The sequence below is a fragment of the Dendrobates tinctorius genome, unplaced genomic scaffold, assembly GCF_039654945.1.
Source record: "Dendrobates tinctorius isolate UK_male_01 unplaced genomic scaffold, ASM3965494v1 ptg000121l, whole genome shotgun sequence".
NCBI lineage: Eukaryota > Metazoa > Chordata > Amphibia > Anura > Dendrobatidae > Dendrobates > Dendrobates tinctorius.
The window spans coordinates 4,836,604-4,856,770 of record NW_027361789.1 but is presented as its reverse complement, the minus strand read 5'-3'; the positions used below and the strand labels follow the sequence as shown (position 1 = coordinate 4,856,770).

The window sequence follows — 20,167 nt, the reverse complement described above, 5'->3', positions numbered from 1 at the left end:
GGATACCAGTTTTATTTTGACTTTTTGATAACAATTTATTCCACTTTTTGTTTGATATGATGAAAAACCATAGTTTTATTTTTATATTTTTTAACGTGTTCACTGAAGGGGTTATCTTGTGTGACAGTTTCCAGATTCAGTATTCAAATATTTGTACTTTTATTGTTTATCTTTTTTTGCATAAATATCTATTTTTATGTGTTTTAAAAAATAAGAAAAATAAAAAATATAAGTTTACATCACCCCCATTTGCTCCATTCAAAATAAAATAATAGAAAAAATTAAAAATACACATATTTGGTATTGCCACATTGAGAATTGCCCAATCTATCAGTATATAAAAAGAATGAATCCGAACGGTAAACGGCGTAAAAATAAAAAAAGTAAAAATGCCAGAATTACGATTTTTTTTTTAGTTGTCGCAGCAGTGCATTAAATTGCAATAACGGGCGATCAAATTGTATCTACAACAAAATGGTATCAATAAAAATGTAAGCTTGGCATTCAAAAAATAAGCCCTCACTCAGCCCCAGATCTCGAAAAATGGAGACCCTATGGGTCTGGGAAAATGGCGACTTTTTTGGGAGGGGAGAAATTTGGGATTATTATTCACCATTTAAATAAAGAATCTATACAATTTTAGTATCTACAAACTCATAGTGACATGGAGAATCATAATGGCTCGTCACTTTTAGCATTTAGTGAACAAGGTAAAAAAACAATTGTGGAATTGCACTTTTTTGCAATTTCACCGCACTTTGAATATTTTTCCAATTTTCACATTTTCCAGTACACCATATGGCAAAACCAATGGTGTTGTTCAAAAGGACAACTCATTCCTCAAAAAACAAACCCTCACATGGCCATATTGATGGAAAAATAACAAAGTTATGGCTCTGGGAAGAAGGGTAGCGAAAAACGGAAACTCATAAATGGAAAAACCCAAGGTGGTGAAGGGGTTAAGAAAGAAAGGTAGGGGAATTCATCTGAGAATTTTTTGTAAATACAAATAATAGTAATGAATTATGTCAAATCAATAATGGTAAAAAAACCTGAATTCAGTTTAATTTATTTAAGTTGATTGATTAGTATTTTATTAAAATGTCAACAATTTAGATGCTTTAATTTATTTTGTTTTTATTAAGATTTTGTGGATTTTGTTTTAAATGTATTACACATTTTTTTTTACTCTCATAGCAATTGTGGAGATAAATGCTTCACAGGTAGTACATTAATTTACCTGCATCAAAAGCAACCTGATATGAATACTGATTGGCCAGACTTTGATTTGTTTGCATGTTAAACAAAAAATATTAAGGTATATATTTACTACTTGTCAGTGCATTTAATCATTCTCTCATTAGTAATCTGCTTCTGAAAACAATTTATGACTTTTCACATAAAAGTTTCAGCACTTATTATTCAGCGATGAATCAGTTTTAAGAATTATTTTTTATGCACAATTTTATAGCCAAGTGTTATAGCCAAGTTTCAAATGTCTGGTCAGGAGGAAATAATCTATTAGTCTATTTTCACCAAATAAAAAACCTAGTTTATGCATAAAGTGGCTTTATCTTTATTTGCAGTACAGATTACAAATCCTCTCTTCTGCTATCTTTACTTACAAGACAGCTTAAATCTCTCTCCATTTACAACTCAACTACTGCTATTAATTCATTTTTTTTGCATTTTGATTTAAATAAATAAATAAAAGTCATGCTGCTCATGCTGTATTGGCGGAATTTGCAGGTAACAAAGCATTTATTTTTAGATAGCCTTATATTGTAATAACAATATAAAAAGCAATTATTATTTTTTTAAATTATACAAAAATTAAGTCATAAAAAATAAAGTCATTTTCTAGGATTAAACTGGCCATAGACCTTAGATTTCCTTTGGTAAAGTCCATGTTCTTTTGATAAAACTTAATATGTCTATAAAAGGCAGACAGTCCAGTCCTTCTTTGTGTACTGGGTAAACAAGGTTAGCTCTAACCTGATTGCTATAAACAACAAATGTGATCATATGTCTCAAGGTACTGTCACACTTAGCGATGTACCAGCGATATGACGCGGTCAGGATCGCTGGTGCATCGCTAAGTGGTCGCTAGTGAGCTGCCACACAGGCAGATCTCACCAGTGACATCGCAGGGGTTGGGGGTCGCTTCTTACCTGTCAGACGAGGCGATCCTGATGTCCTCCGCTCACGTCCACGCATCGCTCATCGTCACAGCAGGAAGCCCAGCAGGAAGCTGACAACGAGAAACGGTTCAGGACTTTCTCGCGCGATCAGCGATAACCAGCGGGGGAGCGGTCGGAGGTAAGTATCGGACATAGCGATATCGCTAGCGATATCGCTTTAACGTCACAAAAACCAGTGATGTTATAGCGATTTTGCTAGCGATATCGCTTAGTGTGACAGGCCCTTCACAATAATGCATTATAATGCCTCACACATGAGTCTATAGGCCATACTTAACCTCCATGCCTCATTGTTTTCATATGTTTTTTCCACTTGATGTCATGCGGTCATGAAAAGGGAATACTGTATCTACAAAACTGTCAAATTACAACACTAAATGGAGACATGTGATGCATTAGTCATCTCACTAACAGTCAAATGAATGCATATAGCAATAATATACAATATATCAAATTGCTGTTTAGAAAATGGTTTACATAAGCTGTTCTTAACTGTGAAATGTAGCACATGCTTTCAAAGTTTTGCTTGTTTGTAACAGATTAGAAACATCAGCAAAAAATGAACATGCTTCATAAACAAGGTGCATGAGCAATTTATGAAAAATTATTTTCATTAAGGGTTTTAACATATGTTTTACATACAAACAAGTCAACCAAGTGAGCATTTAGTACTAAAATGTGATAATTTGTCCAAAAACTTTTTTTAAATCAAATAGATTTTTTTTATAATTTTTCAAAATTAAAAATAACTTTCTGTAGTGCATGACTCTAGTAAAATATGTGAAGTATGTAAAAATGTAAAAATAAAAATAAAACTTGTGAAAATATAAAAAAGAAGCTACAAAAAAATCATTTCAATGTTGCACAACTAATAGTGCAGGTTTTATGTAACAGTAAACAAAAAGCGTAAACATAATTGTGTTCGCCACATGAAGAATGACATGAACTATAAAATAGGCACTTATTTATCCTTTATAGTAATGAAATTTTGTAGTCCTTTTTCTTCTATTATCGCTAGTGAAAAAAAATTTAGTCTAAAACAACATTTTTGCAGAAAAAAATGGGATTTGTATTTTTTGCGTCCCAATATTACCAATTTTTCTGAAGCACTTCTGTGTGAAAAATTGTCACTGCATCCATAAATTAATTATTTGAAGAGTAAAGATTTCATGATAGGGTCTCTTGAGGGAGGTTTATTCTATATTGGCAAATGCTACATAGCTTTCGCAGTTTTCTCCAAAATCAAATGGTGCTCTTTTCCTTCTAAGACCTGCCGTGTGACAAAACTGTTATTTTTGACCACACATAAGGTATTACAGCATTTGAGAGAAATTTCATAATACTTTTGGGGATTCATTTTCTCCTATTACTCCTTGTTAAAATGAAAAGTTATAGCTAAAGCAATGTTTTACTGGAAAAAAAACAATTTTTATTCTTAAATTTTACATTACATTAATTCATGTGAAACATCTGAACAGTCAAAGAGGTTCTCCAAGATATGTACTATAATAAGTGAATAAAATAAATAACACACATTTAAATATTAAACATTTTTATAAATACCCTTATATAGCAAAAAGGTATGCTTTATCTACTCCACTCTGTCAGGACTCCAAGATACTAGCTACCATCAATATCACACTATCTTAGATTTCAGAGAATTTGCCACAGGAGTACGATGGTCAAGCATTGTCAATGCACATTCCTCTGTCCAGTCAACCTGACAGAACACTGAATGGTGGCGGACTAAAGGAAAATCTAAACATGTTTCTTTAGCTGACTGTGAATGAACATTCATTTCAGTCAACCTGGCAGTTTTAGTGCATCTGGCTTGTTCTTCACGCAGTCCATCCTACCGCATGCCCTGGCAGTTGCCATGTTTAAAATCCTGACTGTAAAGTGTGTCTGAGGCCACAGATTTGGAAAGGCTACCTTAGACAGACTTGGTACAAGCCACTCGAACTGGCTGATTCCAGAGAAACACTGATACCCTTTAACCTCTATAAAATGATCTGCACTTAGAGTGAGGTCTATTGGATTGCTACCTACAGAAGGACTGCCATTTCAAAGTGCAAAATAGAGGCAGTAATTGTCACCAAGCAGAGTCAAAGCCAAGAAGTAATGAAAAGAACAAAATCAGGATCCAAAGAATAGTCAGAAAAATTGGACTTCTTATGGCTTTCTTTCACATATAGCTTTCTTCTTGCCATTTCCATAAAGGTCAGATTTGTGGGGTATACAACTATAAGTTGTGCTGTGGACAGATTCTCCCACCTGTGGATCTCCGTAGCTCTTCCAGAGTAACCATGAGCCCTTGTGAGGCCTTCACATGACAGCTATAGTTTTACTGAGAATAAATTATGTATAGGTGGACACAATTTACTAATTATGTGACTTGGTGACTCAGGATTGTATCACATCAATCACAGCCATGTATGTTTTACTTAGAAATGCTGCAGCATTTCAGAGAAAATCATACTTTTATTCACCACCGGGGATCAAGCCGCCCAAGTGACTAGTAGTGCAGTTGGGTACCCGATGGCTTCTTCCCACTCGCTGACAATTAATAACAAGCCTCTGCCTATGTGTTCGTATAGTGGAGAGAAAACAAGGAGACAAGAAGCGCAATAGGGTCTTATCCAATAGTACAGATAAATAAGAGATGTGGGACCACTCACCTGGTATGGTTGCAAGCTAGCAACATGAAACAGATATATATACACCTTCCACAAGACAATAATCAGAGAAAGACCAGTAAAATACATGACTTTTAAAACCTGTAATATTAAACTTTTTGGATTTTACCTCTGCCTTGAGTGTCATCAGCAGCGCAAGTGAAAAACACAACCGGCTTTCACATCTATGTGTTCGAATAGGCAGAGGCTTGTCAGTCACTGTCAGCTGGCAAGGAAAAGCCTCCCGGGACCTGCCTGTTTGATTAGTCACCTGCACAGCTTGGTCTCCAGTGGTGATTAAAAGTATGTTTTTCTCTGAAATGCCTTCAGAGTAAAACATACTGTACTTGACTGTGATCACACAGCCAGGAACTGATGCATGCTGTCCACGGTTTGGGCAGTATGTATCACCTGACAAGTTCCCTTTAAGGGGTTAATGATATCATCTGCAATTTAATTATTTAACAATTGTGAAAAAACTCAGTGTAAATATTGTACAGTTGTGACCAAAAGTATTAACACCCCTGCAATTTTGTCAGATAATACTCAGTTTCTTCCTGAAAATGATTGCAAACACAAATTATTTGGTATTATTATCTTCATTTAATTTGTCTTAAATGAAAAAACACAAAAGAGAATGAAGCAAAAAGCAAAACATTGATCATTTCACACAAAACTCCAAAAATGGGCCAGACAAAAGTATTGGCACCATCAGCCTAATACTTGGTTGCACAACCTTTAGCCAAAATAACTGCGACCAACCGCTTCCGGTAACCATCAATGAGTTTCTTACAATGCTCTGCTGGAATTTTAGACCATTCTTCTTTGGCAAACTGCTCCTGGTCACTGATATTTGAAGGGTGCCTTCTCCAAACTGCCATTTTTAGATCTCTCCACAGGTGTTCTATGGGATTCAGGTCGGGACTCATTGCTGGCCACCTTAGAAGTCTGTGTGCTTTCTCTCAAACCATTTTCTAGTGCTTTTTGAAGTGTGTTTTGGGTCATTGTCCTGCTGGAAGACCCATGACCTCTGAGGGAGACCCAGCTTTCTCACACTTTCTCACTACATTATGCTGCAAAATTTGTTGGTAGTCTTCAGACTTCATAATGCCATGCACACAGTCAAGCAGTCCAGTGCCAGAGGCAGCAAAGCAACCCCAAAACATCAGGGAACCTGCACCATGTTTGACTGTAGGGACCGTGTTCTATTCTTTGAATGCCTCTTTTTTTCTCCTGTAAACTCTATGTTGATGCCTATGCCCAAAAAGCTCTACTTTTGTCTCATCTGACCAGAGAACATTCTTCCAAAATGTTTTAGGCTTTTCAGGTAAGTTTTGGCAAACTCCAACCGGGCTTTTTTATGTTTCGGGTTAAGAAGTGGGGTCTTCCTGGGTCTCCTAACTTACCATACAGTCCCTTTTCATTCAGATGCCGACGGATAGTACGGGTTGACACTGTTGTACCCTTGGACTGCAGGGCAGCTTGAACTTGTTTGGATGTTAGTCGAGGTTCTTTATCCAACATCCGCACAATCTTGCATTGAAATCTCTTGTCAATTTTTCTTTTCCATCCACATCTAGGGAGGTTAGCCACAGTGCCTTAGGCTTTAAACTTCTTGATGACACTGCGCACGGTAGACACAGGAACATTCAGGTCTTTGGAGATGGACTTGTAGCCTTGAGATTGCTCATGCTTCCTCACAATTTGGTTTCTCAAGTCCTCAGACAGTTCTTTGGTCTTCTTTCTTTTCTCCATGCTCAATGTGGTGCACACAAGGACACAGGACAGAGGTTGAGTCAACTTTAATCCATGTCAACTGGCTGCAAATGTGATTTAGTTATTGCCAACATCTGTTAGGTGCCACAGGTAAGTTACAGGTGCTGTTAATTACACAAATTAGAGAAGCATCACATGATTTTTCGAACAGTGCCAATACTTTTGTCCACCCTCTTTTTTATGTTTGGTGTGGAATTATATCCAATTTGGCTTTATGACAATTCTTTTTGTGTTTTTTCATTTAAGACAAATTAAATGAAGATAATAATACCAAAGAATTTGTGTGTTGCAGTCATTTTCAGGAAGAAACTGAGTATTATCTGACAGAATTGCAGAGGTGTCAATACTTTTGGCCACAACTGTATATTACAAGGAAAAAACAAGGAAAGATCATATTTCTATAGTATACCAGGAAGTGCTAAGAATATAATATAAAGTCAATTCATTATTAATTTCTACAGTAACATCAATTTTTGTTAATTACTATTTTTCCTACTTTTTAAATGATAAAATATTGCAAAATGCACTGTACATTTATAACATTTGTAATGTATTTGCATGTCTTATTTTCCATAGTTAAGCCTACAGTTATTGATGTGGACATATATGTCAACAGCATTGGACCAGTGTCTTCAATAAACATGGTAAGATATTGCTTACAAATTAAATACATATTAATGTCTTTTTAGAATGATGAACTCAATTGTTACATTGTTCTAATTTGGACACTTAACGTCTATTTTATAAATTGCTTTCTAATGCCATAATATTTTAACTGTAAACTAAAACGATTGTGATATGTGCGGATTTATTTGGCATTATTAGCAGACACACTGGTCATAGATTGTGTCTTGACGGTAAAGGTTGTTGTTTAGATATGAAGAGTGGGTTGATATCACAGGCTTGGCAATGAATCGGCATGGTCTAGTGCTTTATCTGTTATTTTGTCAATTCTAAATGGATGATATGCAAGAATTTATGTGATCTATTAGATAATGTCCAAAGAGCGTTGATGTGCCAAACTGTTGGTGTCATTTTTACATACTACTATACTTTTGTTATTGTCCTTAAATGACAAAAAGCCTGACATTTTTCCCTCCGTCCGTAAAATAATTATTGTAAACTTTTAATTACTTGCTGGAATTCTAATTAGTAACCACAATATAACATCATGCAAGTATTGTGCCAAAGCCATGATGTAAAAGGTAGCAGGAGGTTCACAGGGCTCTGGTGTGCAGCCGCGCTCTACCAATGTGGCCGCTTTTTCATCATCTTTAAAATTTGAAGAGACATTATATATTTATATATATATATACTGTATACAGACAGTGTACGCTTAAAAATACTGAATATACAGCAATGATAATCTGACCTATAGTAAGGTGCGTCGTGCAAAGTAATGTGCATTTTAAGCGTTCCCTATTGCTTCCTGGGGGTGCATTGGACAATACTCATTATAGTCCCTTAAATACATAGTAAACGCATAATTTGACCAGAAAGAGTCCGGAGTCATCTGTTTGCAATAGCATATGTGCACACAGCTGTGCTTGTCAACCGACTGGCCTCTAGACATCAAGATGTCAGGGAAAGGAAAGCATTAGCAAAAAAGCCCTGGATACTGTATGTGTAGGAATGATATTGATGCCAATAGCCAAGTGGAGACAGAGGGCAGTAGAGTACGTACAAAACATAACAGACAGAGCACGGATAGCCAATGCAGGACTGATTGCCATAGAGATCATGCCATGCAAAACAAAAGCTTGATAGCAGCATATTGCAACACCTCTCAAACATAAAGTGCAATAGGGTGAAAGATGAAGTGCAGAAAATAATGAGCCAAATTAAGTGTATTGCTATAATTATAATATACTGATTTTTTTCTCTAGCATACAGTATGTATACGGAAATGTAATGATACCTTTGGTTAGTATACTGCCATTATCCTCCCCTACTTTGCGCTTTTGCACTCTGGCACTTTGTGTTTCATATACTTTTGTACTTTTGTTGTACTTTACTTGGCTAGTGTCACACTGGTGATCTTTAACTATTATGCACAAGTCTGATCTATTTATGTGAGGACACCTACTTGGTGTATATTTTTGGCAGTAACTACCCTTATTTACAAATTATATATATATATTGGTATTGCACTTTATATCATAGTACTGTAATTTTGATGTCTAGTGAAATTTATATGTATTATTGATACTTGATAGAATTTTAGCACTCTTGTTTATACAATTTGGTACTTATACTATATATCTATGTCCCGTATCACCCCACATATTCTCTCCATCTGTTCTAGTTTTTCTCCCCCTGACTGCATTTTTGTAAATATTTTACAATTTGTCCTATATTCAATTAAATCAATAAACATGGTTATTTCTATAATTCTCAGTTGTACATCATATTTGTAGGTTTAGTTTCTAGTGGATACACAACATTTGGTTGTTTCTTTGTGTATATGGGTTTTTAATGGAAGGCAAAGGCAGATTTGAGAAATAAGTCAAAATGGCTTTACGCATATATGTTAAATCTTTACAAACTTGTAAAATACTTGTTGAAAAATAGTTTAATGATGACTAAGTGTATCAAATTCAACAAAAATATTGTTAACTATTACAGCTTTTTTAACCCTGCTGTTCTGCTCGCATTTACTATACACTTGTACTGTTTCGGGTCAATATGACCCAAACTATTAAGAAGCTTGATTTTAGCTACTCTAAGTGTTTTATTTGAATACTTATTTCATTATTAAACTGTATGTGAACATGGTTGACTATAAACAAATGAAAAATGAAGCTTACATCATGACACAGTAATCAAAAAATGGCTTTACAACAAGCATTTTGGCGCAGGTCGCCGCAAAGACGCACGCGGAGGCATCCGTATTCATCAACACGGCCTGCGTACCTAATGCTAAAGATAGGGTATGCAGTCTGCATGCCAATAGAGGCGGAGCTGACTGGGGAGGTGCGGCCGGGGGCAGAGCTTCACGAAGGAAGCCCGCAGCCCTCCGCACCTCGGCCATATGAAACTAGCCTAAGAACCATTCAAATTAGGAAAAGTAAATTATTCACAAGTTTCAGATCCGCATAATAAAAAAATCTGCAGGGTCTAAAATTTCATTTCGGGTCATATTGACTCGAACAGAACAGCAGGGTTAATCAAGATTTTGGTGTTTTTTTCTTTCTTTTTCATTACTGCCTTTTTTTCTTTTAATATGCGCCTTCTTTAAAGTCTATTTTATAAGTTTTTGTGTGGGGTGTTTTTTACTCACCAAATAATTTGCAGCTGATTTATCAATTGTGAAAGTCCCTCCCCGCCTTGAGAGGAATTTTTACGTTTGGAAATTTGTGCAAATTTTGCAGTGTTTTTGTGGATCATGTTACTTTTTGCTTTAAAAATGTGCTAAACAGGTAAAACACAAAAGTGAAGAGCATTTTTGATTTAGCACAAAATTCATAAATCATGCTGAAAAATATTCAGAATTGAGAGTCCTCAGTGGTTGATACCTTTTAATGGCTAACTGAAAAGATGGTAACACATTGCAAGCTTTCGAGACTACTCAGGTCTCTTCATCAGGCATTGACTGATACAAAATCTGAAGAATCACATATTTATACACAACACAGCACAGAAAAAATGCAATAGAAAAGACAAATGACGCGAAGCAGAACTATCATTGTGGGAGAGGGAGAAACATAAATATTGGACCAGTTCATAAATAAGGAGTCTGGATGTTTTATTGTCCTCTGATTGGGGTCTCCTAATGTGTTGTGATGCCCCCACAAGGTCTTAGGAGCAAATTCTTGAATTGATGTAAAAAGACATAAATCCATGAGACACATTCATTCCAGCATTGAAAGTGTCAAAGGTCATCATGAGCTTGAACTCCCACAGTCTTCTCTCTCTCTGGGATGTGAAGTTACTTTTCAATACCAGTAACTTCATATCAATGGTGTTATGATCAGGCATACCAAAATGTTTTGCCACAGGTAGATCCATTCTTTTTTCTCTTACTGTGTGACAATGAGAATTCATCCTTGTTCTAAGCTTTTGCCCTGTCTCCCCCACATACAGACCCCCAGTTGGACATTTAGTACAAATAATTAAGTACACCACATTAGATGTGATGCAGCTGAAAGTACCTGGGATCTTGTAGTTCTGATGTGAGTTGGGGATCTTTATCTTGTTTGTGGTCATTATAAATGGACAGGTTTTACATTTTTTCTGGTTGCAAGGAAAGGTTCCTGCAGCTGTTGGAGAGGACAGGGAGCTTCTGACAATGATGCTTCTTAGACTCGGGGGCTGCCTAAAGCACAGTAGTGAGGGGTCTGGAAAAATGGATTTTAATCGGGCATCTTTTTGTAGCAAAGGCTGTAATCTCTGTGCAGCTCCCCTTAGCACTTCCAGATTTGGGTTGTAGGTGACTACTAGAGGCACCCGGTTACCCTCTTCTCCAGCTTTGCAAAGTAGGAGATGATTCCTTGACATTCTAGTGGCTCTTGTAATTTGGTTTTCAATTGTTCTTGCATGGTAACCCTGATTCAAAAAGATCTTTCTGAGGCGACCAAGGTGTTCATCTCTATCCATGGGGCCTGAACATATACGATTGCATCTGAAGGCTTGATATAGATAATAGAGTTCTTTATGTGTTTTGGATGGAAACTGTCCCATTTAAGGTATGTTGGACGGTCGATTGGCTTCTGATATAGGGATGTCTCTATTTCATTGTTTTTTAGCTTAATGATGGTGTCCAAAAGGTTAATCTCAGTGCTGGAGTAGTTGAGTGTTAAGTAGATGGTGGGATGAAATTGATTAAACTGTTCGTGGAACGTCTTTAGCTGTTGCTCAGACTCCGTCCAGATGATTAAAATATCATCAATGAAATGTTAGTAGGCCAGAGGCCTGATGGGACAAGAGAACAAAAAGTCACTTTCAAGCTTGGCCATGAAAAGATTTGCATATTATGGAGCCATTTTACTTCCCATAGCTGTGCCAGTCTGCTGTAGATAGATCTTGTTGTCGAATTCAAAGTAATTGTGGGTGAGGATAAATTTTATAAGTGTTTTTCATGAAGAATTTGCAGACATTTAATCCATCCTGGTGTGGGATATTAGAGTACAAAGATTCCACATCCATGGTGGCCAGGATGGTTCCTTCTGGTAGAGGACCTATTGCTGCTAGTTTATTCAAAAGGTCAGTTGTGTCCTGAATGTAGCTGGGTGTATCCTTCACCAGTGGTTTAAGAATACCCTCTTAAGAATACCCTCTAAATTAGGACCTCTAAATACCCTCTTAAGAATACCCTCTAAATCATGTTGATGAATTTATGCAAAAATCATCAATGACTGGCACAAAACAAAAAAAGTAAAGTCACTTAAAAATGCAGATGATGAATTGGGTCCTTAACATTTACATCAATTCCAATATCTTATACAGTAGTTTTGGAATTATTGATTTTATAATGAGCATTAGTCAAATTACTACACTTGTTTATACTTTAGGTAAAGATTTGCAAGGATTAGCAAAGGCTAAAATAATAACATTGGCATAGAGTGATGTTTGCTCTTCGTTGCCAATTTGTATGCCATGAATGCTTTGGTCAGATATTTTTAACTCCTTACCTCCATCAGGCAAACATGTACAGCATGTTGTCTGAGTGTTTATGTAGGGAGCTCAGCTCTGATAGCTTTTGCTTAACCACTTAGATACTGCTGTTAATCACTACCAGCTTTATTTAAGTGGTTCGGTCTGGGGGTGAATGAATTTACTCTTCTATTAAACACATAAAATGATGTGATTGCAAGATGTTGATAACATTTTCATAACAGTCATGTAATAGCTGGAGACTCCCATCACCTCCATGTTATTACTCCTATGATAAGCCAAGAGTTGCTATACCCTCTCTTGTGTTGAAATATCTTTAGATATTTTGCTCTCTTGAAACTTGTGGAAGAGGAGGAGCTTTATTTTTTAAGTAAGTGAGAGATTTAATTATTTGTAGCTTGATGAATGTTGGAATCAGTGTACAATCAATGAATAGTAAATTAAAAATTGGTTAGCTGCTTGTTATGTTGATGTGATGATTTTCTGACCGTTCGAGTCATACAGGAAGACAAATTGTTTTTAATGCATTTTCTCTTCAGTTAATTGGATAATAAAGATCCTGGTTAATTCTCATGAATATTGAAGTACGTTTTCAGTTTATATATCATGGTAAAGTTTAAATCCATTGGTAAAGTTGATGGAGAAAGTCTATTTATTACACCTATCTATTTGCATAATCAATTTGTTTTTTTTGCCATAACCGCTAAAACATCCTTTATGAATGTGAGTTCCAAATGCTAAATAGATTGGTTACAAAATCAAATTGAAATGAAAAAGATTATAAAAATTCAGTATAAACATAAGATACTATGATGTCGTAAACATTAAAATGACATTTAACAGTAAAAGTCATTGGCGTCATGAAGTTAAGGATTGCTATTTTATTTTAAATGTTAAGTGTCAGCATTTGCTATGATGGAACAAATCTTGAAGCTCCATTGGTTTATATTGTAAAAGCGACTTGCGGATACAAATAGATCCCAGTGTGATCTGGCAAATTGAACCTTGGTCAGGTAACCCAGAAGAAGACCAGAGTGGTGCTATAAAATAGGTGTATATTACAGCACTTACAGTACACTACATATACAGTCACAGAAAAACCACAGAGCAGAGGAAAAAATCCTCCAATATTTGAGAAAAAAGACAAAAACAGGCAGAGATGCTTACTTGTATAGACAGGCCTCAATACAAATGCACTATCAGGCTGCAGCGGACCCAATAAAATGGCAACTGCACAGGTGCAATAATACCTAATGAAACAGCCAGCCTACAATCAGGGATTGGCCGTGTGGCACACCAGTGCAAAAAATAATCCGTATGTGGCAGTGTTCACACAGGGAATGCAGAGCATATGGTTCACAGCCTCTTAGTAGCACCATATAGGTGCCACATGGCCAATCCCTGATTGTAGGCTGGCTGTTTCATTAGGTATTATTGCACCTGTGCAGTTGCCATTTTACTTGGGTCCGCTGCAGCCTGATAGTGCATTTGTATTGAGGCCTGTCTACTGTATACAGGTAAGCATCTCTGCCTGTTCTAGGTTTTTTCTCATATACAGTCACAGCCAAAGGTTTTGAGACTGACAAAAAATTTGCTGCTTCAGTGTTGTTAGATCTTTTAGTCAGATGTCTCTTAGGTAATTGAAGTACAATTCTAAGCATTTCATAAGTTTTTAAACTTTTATTGACAAACACCAAATGTATGCAAAGACTCAATATTTACAGTGTTTTCCCTTATTTCTCAAGATTTCTGCAATTTGTCTTGGCATACTGGATATCAGTTTCTGGCCTAAAACTTAGCTGATAGCAACTGGTTCTTTTCTAATCAATGCTTGGAATTGATCACAATTTCTGTCTTTTCATTTGTCCACCCAATGATTGACCACAGGTTCACAATTAAATTGTAATCTGGGATGTTTCCTTGTAATGTACACAAAATTTCATCCTCCAATAACAACTTCTCTCAATGATCCAAGGGAAATTTGGTGATGAGCAATGCTTTTTCCAGCATGGTGGATCAATGTGTTATCAGGCAAAAGTGGTACCTAGGTGGCTCAGTGTGCAAAACATTGAAATTTGAGTCCTTGGCTGGGAAACACTACAGATCTCAATCCCACTGAGTACCTGTTGTCAATCAACAAAAGCAGGTGGAAAAACAAAATCAGATAAATTTTATAAAATCCAACCACTAGTTAAGCAAAAATGGGTTACCATTAGTGATGAGCAAGTATACTCATTACTTGAGTTTCCCCAAACATGCTCATGTGGTCTCCGAGTATTTTGGCATGCTCAGAGATTTAGTTTCTGTCACCTCAGCTGCATGATTTGTGGCTGCTAGACAGCGTGAATACATGAGGGAATTCCCTAACAAACAGGCAACCCCCACATGTATTCAGCCTGTCTAACAGCTGCAAATCATGCAGCTGCAGCGACACAAAATAAATCTCCAGGCACGCCAAAATACTCTGAGACCACCTGAGCATGTTTGGGGAAACCCGAGTAACGAGTATACTTGCTCATCACTAGTTGCCATCCATCAGGATTTGGCATATAAGCTGATATCCAGTATACCAGGGTGAATTGCTGACATCTTAAAAAATAAGAGTCAACACTATAAAAGTTGTGCCTTTACAATACACTCGATTTGTCAAAAAAGATTAAAATGTATTAAATGCTTCTAATTTTACTTCAATAACAATAGTAACATCTGATTAAAAACATTGAAGCAGAAAACTTGAAAACCAAAATTTGTGTTAGTCTCAAAACATTTGGCCATTACTGTACATTAACACATGTTCAACAATTAAAAGTTTTGTGGCAGGACTTTTTCAACTTAATAATAAATTAAGTATTCTTGGCAAATATGATGTAAAATTGAAGAGAGTTTCAAAACAGATATGTAATAAAATTTCCCATTTTTCTGCCAAAGAATTTGTGCAAACTGGTGAAAATATCTTAAAGCTACCCCTTTGACTCTTACCAATGATTATACATATATGGAAACAGAGGTAATATAGAGATAATACCATTAGCAATGAAAAAAAACTTCCAAAATTTGCTAGATTTTGGACAGAAAATTTGATTTGTATCAAAGTTATTTCATATAAATAGAATGTCCCTTATTATGCCTGAGATTTCCACAGACCTAGAGCATATTAAGCATAGTGTCACATCTGTGTCAGGCAGTCATCGTGAACCCGGCTTTAGAAGATCATTGCAATTAGTTCTACAAGCACTTGTTTGATTTTTGCATCTCTGTTATGGAGTGATATTCTTCTCCCTCTATGACCTAGCAGTTACCTCCACCTTTTGCTGCTAATTAACACACCTTTACTGAAAGGTTAAATACATTCAGTTTCTTCAGCAGGGTGATTGTGTTAGCTCAATTTCCCATTGGCTTGTTGGAAGTACTAGCAGTTGGCTAGTGTCTTCTTGGAGCCTCTTGGAGGATTGCTGGCATGATATCTTGGTGGTCTTCTCAAGCTAAGTGTATCCACTCATTTGTCCACTTTCTGTTGTTAGTTGTAGTGGGGGCTGACTAGTGCTTACCCCATCCCTTCCCTGTCCAGAGCCTATCGCTAGGGTCAGGTAGGGATTAGATTTCTGCTTGGCGACAGGTGTGGAACTTATTTAAGGACATTTAGGGCATACAGGGCATTATTAGATCTGCCTAGGGGTCTCCCCCTTCCCTAGTGTTTGGGCTTCCCCCTCCCTTTCCTCATTGTTGTGCACCTTACTTCTCCTTCACCCAGCGTGACACATAGGGTATAAAAATAATAATGCTTAGCTCACTGCTCACTTGTTCTAATGCTATGGATGCTTCTGGCATGCATCACCCGAAGACATGACATTGTTATGTACATTATTACATAAGAAACCCTGGCAGAGTGAAGATGCATGAAGAGAATGTTGCATGCGGTGCACGAGGAAAGAAGATAGGAAGGAGGATCTTCTGTGGCATGACAGGTTTGCTTGAGGGTGAGTACTTTTTTCTCCCCTTAACCAGTCCTCTACAAATTAGCCTCTGCTAACCGGTTGACTTATCTATAAATGCCACCTTTGTGTTTCCTGGCTTCATTAATTTATGCATTTCCCGCTAGTAATGAAGAGGTGAATGTAACATGGTACTTAGCTGCTCATGTTATTATAAGAAGGAATCATATTGGAATAGCTAGCAACTCTTTTTTACAAAACTTAACTTACAAAACAAAGTCTTACATCATATTAAGTGGTTCATTAATGAAAATTATATGGCCATGAATAACTGTGGATTTTCAATTTCAATATTTCTATTTAACTTGGGGGATCATTAATTCCCTGTTGGATTTCCCCTTGGGGTATAACTACATGACTCTGAAGGAGTTTTTCAGATTCGTTAACAGCATGTTTGCACATAGTAGGAAGTAAATTAGGAAACAAAGCAATCACAGTGAGAACTGTGTGCTGTAACTTCATTACTATGAATTTTTTTCTCAAGTTTTGGAAACATAGTTGTGAATGACAGACAGATTTTTAGAAAAATATTCAGGATTGAGAGTCCTCAGTAGTTGATACCTTTTAATGGCTAACTGAAAAGATGGTAACACATTGCAAGCTTTCGAGACTACTCAGGTCTCTTCATCAGGCTAGACTAATACAAAATCTGAAGTCACATATTTATGCACAATACAGCCTAGAAAAAATGCAATAGATAAGACAAGTGACGTGAAGAAGAACTATCAATATGGGAGAGGGAGAAACATAAATATAAACATTGGACCAGTACATAGATAAGGAGTCTGGATGTTTTATGGTCCTCTGATTGGGGTCTAGTTCTGTGTTGTGATGCCCCGCAAGGTTTTAAAAGGAAATTCCTTAATTGATGTAAAAAGACAAATCCATGCGACACATTCATTCCAGCACTGAGAGTGTCAAAGTTCATCATAAATTTGTACTCCCAAACTCGTCTCTCTCTCTGAGAATTGAAGTTACCTTTCAACACCAGTAATTTCATATCCACGTTGCTGTGATCAGGGATACAGAAATGTTTTGCCACAGGTAGATCCATTCTTTTTAAATTCCCATTGTTGCTTAAGATTATGAGTATGGCAGTGGTTAACAAATAAGTTTATCCTTTTTAAGAAGGTGAAAACAAACCAAATACTTTAATCACAGTAAATTTGTTGTATAACGGGATATTTTCCACATAGGAATCCAATATTTAGAATAGTCAAGCAAATGAGAATTGTTATTATTCCTGTTTCATAACATTTAAAAAATAAAAGATATAGATGCACTTGCACATTTGTACACTGAAACTCCAGAAGTGTGTTCCGGTGGCTGAGCACTGGAAGATTCCAAAGATTGATAAGTGGACTTATGAGGGTTAGGCAAGTATACATTTTTGTATTTTCAATGTTTTCCTGTCCACTTGTAATCTAGCAAACTGTTGGCTGTACACCATTGTACTGAATCTGTTCTCACTGCATAGCAAATACACTTTTTTGAGAAACTTAAGAAAATTTGGTATGCTTCAAATCAATTTGCTCATCTTTAATCTTGCACAGCCTCATTAAAAACCTTGAGTTTTCAAACTCCCTAAGTTAGTAACCAAATTAATGAGTAAAGAAGTCTTAAATACAAAGACATCAATTCAAGCTTTCTTAAAGTATGATCAAATTGATTTTTTAGCCTAGTATAGAGAAAACACACCAATCTTGCAGATGGAAAGAACAGCTAGAGGGATTATGGAGTTGGCTGATGAATACAAGAAAAAAAATACTGTTTGTACCTGCATAGAGAAGGCAGGAGGGAGAAGTCTCTAGTTAGGTGCTGATGCATGAACACAGTAGCAGGGTGATTTGATAGCACAAAGTGATTCAAGTCATATTTGGACAGCATCTTGGTCTACTTTAGTTCAATTAGCAAGCTGAATGTGGGAAATGCATATTGAGGCTGTGTGGCTGAAAGCAAATTCCAGTTATCTTTTTTTCTGGTTAGAATCCACCCTCTGTGAAATTTGGTTTACCAGAAGGAGAGAGCAAATTACTACCAGTGCCTGCTTCATGCCTGAGTTCTAATGTAATGTTGCCATGAGTTACACTAAGCGGCAATCTGTATGTGAAAACCTGTAATCCCTAGTTATGTATCATAAGCTGTAACCTCCAATCTGTGCATAGGAGCTTGTATACATGTAGCTAAGTGTCATTGACAATAATAATTTTGTTTTGTGCCTTTTTCAGCATGAAATTTATTTTGGTGTTCACCAGAATTGAATCCACTTGTGTTGCAGCTACATTCTAGATCCCATGGACTTAGAGTAATTATCACTTATCACCGGTTTTGGACTACGCTTCTTATTTGAGAAAACAGTAAGCAACATCAAATTGCTAATTTTTCTAAACATCACTTGTTAGAAAAATTTGTTACAAGGGTCCTTAATGCCCACCTAAGAGACATGATTTTGTAGCAAAATTCAGATCTCAAATTCTAGATTGTGGGATCCTTGCATGTAGAATGGAATTCTACAACCCTCTGTAGTCATCCTCATTGTGAAATTGCGAGATCTAGCTTTTTTCTGTAGCTCAGTGCTGTCGCCTCCTTTACCAAGCATTTTGGAAATGGCAACTTCATTTGAGCAGTTACTGTTCAGTGAATGTTTAGTAAAAGATGTAGTAATAAAATTATTTAATGTACACTTAGTGCAAAGTTAGTTAAAAACCATGATATTCCAAAAACATACATCTCACACTTAGGGAGGCTTTTGAGATTCTGCTATTCATGCTGGGATATCACAACCCCGAAGTACGAGCTCAACTCTTGCTAGAAAATTGGATCCTTCCATGGAGCATTAGTGACCTTTATGACCAGTTTTGCAGATATCTGATACCAGTCTGAAGCTGCCAACTCGTTTCTCAAATGCAAAGGACAGCTTTTGACTTGTGATATGTACTTTTTAATGTTGACATTTTACAAACATTTTTGTCAAGCGTCAAACTAAGATACTTGACATGGCCTGTAATTAAACACTCTGTATGATAATAATAGATCTTTGATATTGAGTGCCTTTGCCTGTGAATTGGTATGAGTGTTGTGATTTCGACTATCGAATCTCCATATAACCTTGAATATGTCACTATGCTGCAGGTGCCAAATAAGACTGGAGCAATTCACAGCAGGCATTCACAACAACTTATTGTTCTGGCAGGGCTATCTAAAAATCAATACATATCCTGCAACATCTTCAACAACAATGAAAATTGTGATTCACTACGTTGGATTTAGGAAGGATGAGACACTTTGGTAAAATTCCAGCATCCATTTGCATCCATTTTAAGATAAGCATCTTGAAAGTCGTTCATTATAAAACAGATTTTCAATAGGAAGATTTACACTTTTTTTTTTAAATGATCTCTAATTGTTATTAGCACAACTAAAATAGGTATTGTTTTTTTGCTCTATGCTAAGCTAAAGAGATTAATAACGTGTTTATTCCTGCATTGCGAAATCTTTGCTATAGATCTTTTTAAATTGTTGCTAAATAAACCAAGTAATTTACTAAATTACTATGAAAAAATTGATTTTCTGAGCTTTTCTGTTTTTCAAAAACTCAAGCATTATTACATAGGTGTTCTTGTTTTTCATGGCACTACTTGCTGCTGGCCTTAGGGATTCCAAGAATTTACTATGCTTCCCTAATGTTGCATTCATGTGGCTGCATTGTCTTTTGGATTCCTCGGCCTGTTATATGCCAATGTACGTAATGTTTCTGAGGCATAGGAATTTCACAGAACCAGTGTGGACTGGCATAAAGATTGAAAGGAATGCAAAATGAATAGATAAGGTTTTTCATGCTCTTATCTCTGTGCCCAAGATATTGACCTACTGCCAGACTTTATATAAATTTCACTTCTTCTGCAGCGTA

At 36.3% G+C, this 20,167-nt stretch overlaps 1 protein-coding gene across 6 annotated transcripts in view; it reads left to right on the top strand.

Annotated features, from left to right (window-relative positions):
• The window catches only part of GABRG3 (gamma-aminobutyric acid type A receptor subunit gamma3), a 1,013,315-nt gene that overhangs the window by 82,437 nt on the left and 910,711 nt on the right, over positions 1–20,167 (top strand). For all 6 annotated transcript variants that reach the window (XM_073541484.1, XM_073541483.1, XM_073541482.1 and 3 more), the window contains one exon: positions 7,229–7,296. In XM_073541484.1, the coding sequence (XP_073397585.1) occupies positions 7,229–7,296 (68 nt within the window). The remainder of the gene's footprint in view (positions 1–7,228; positions 7,297–20,167) is intronic.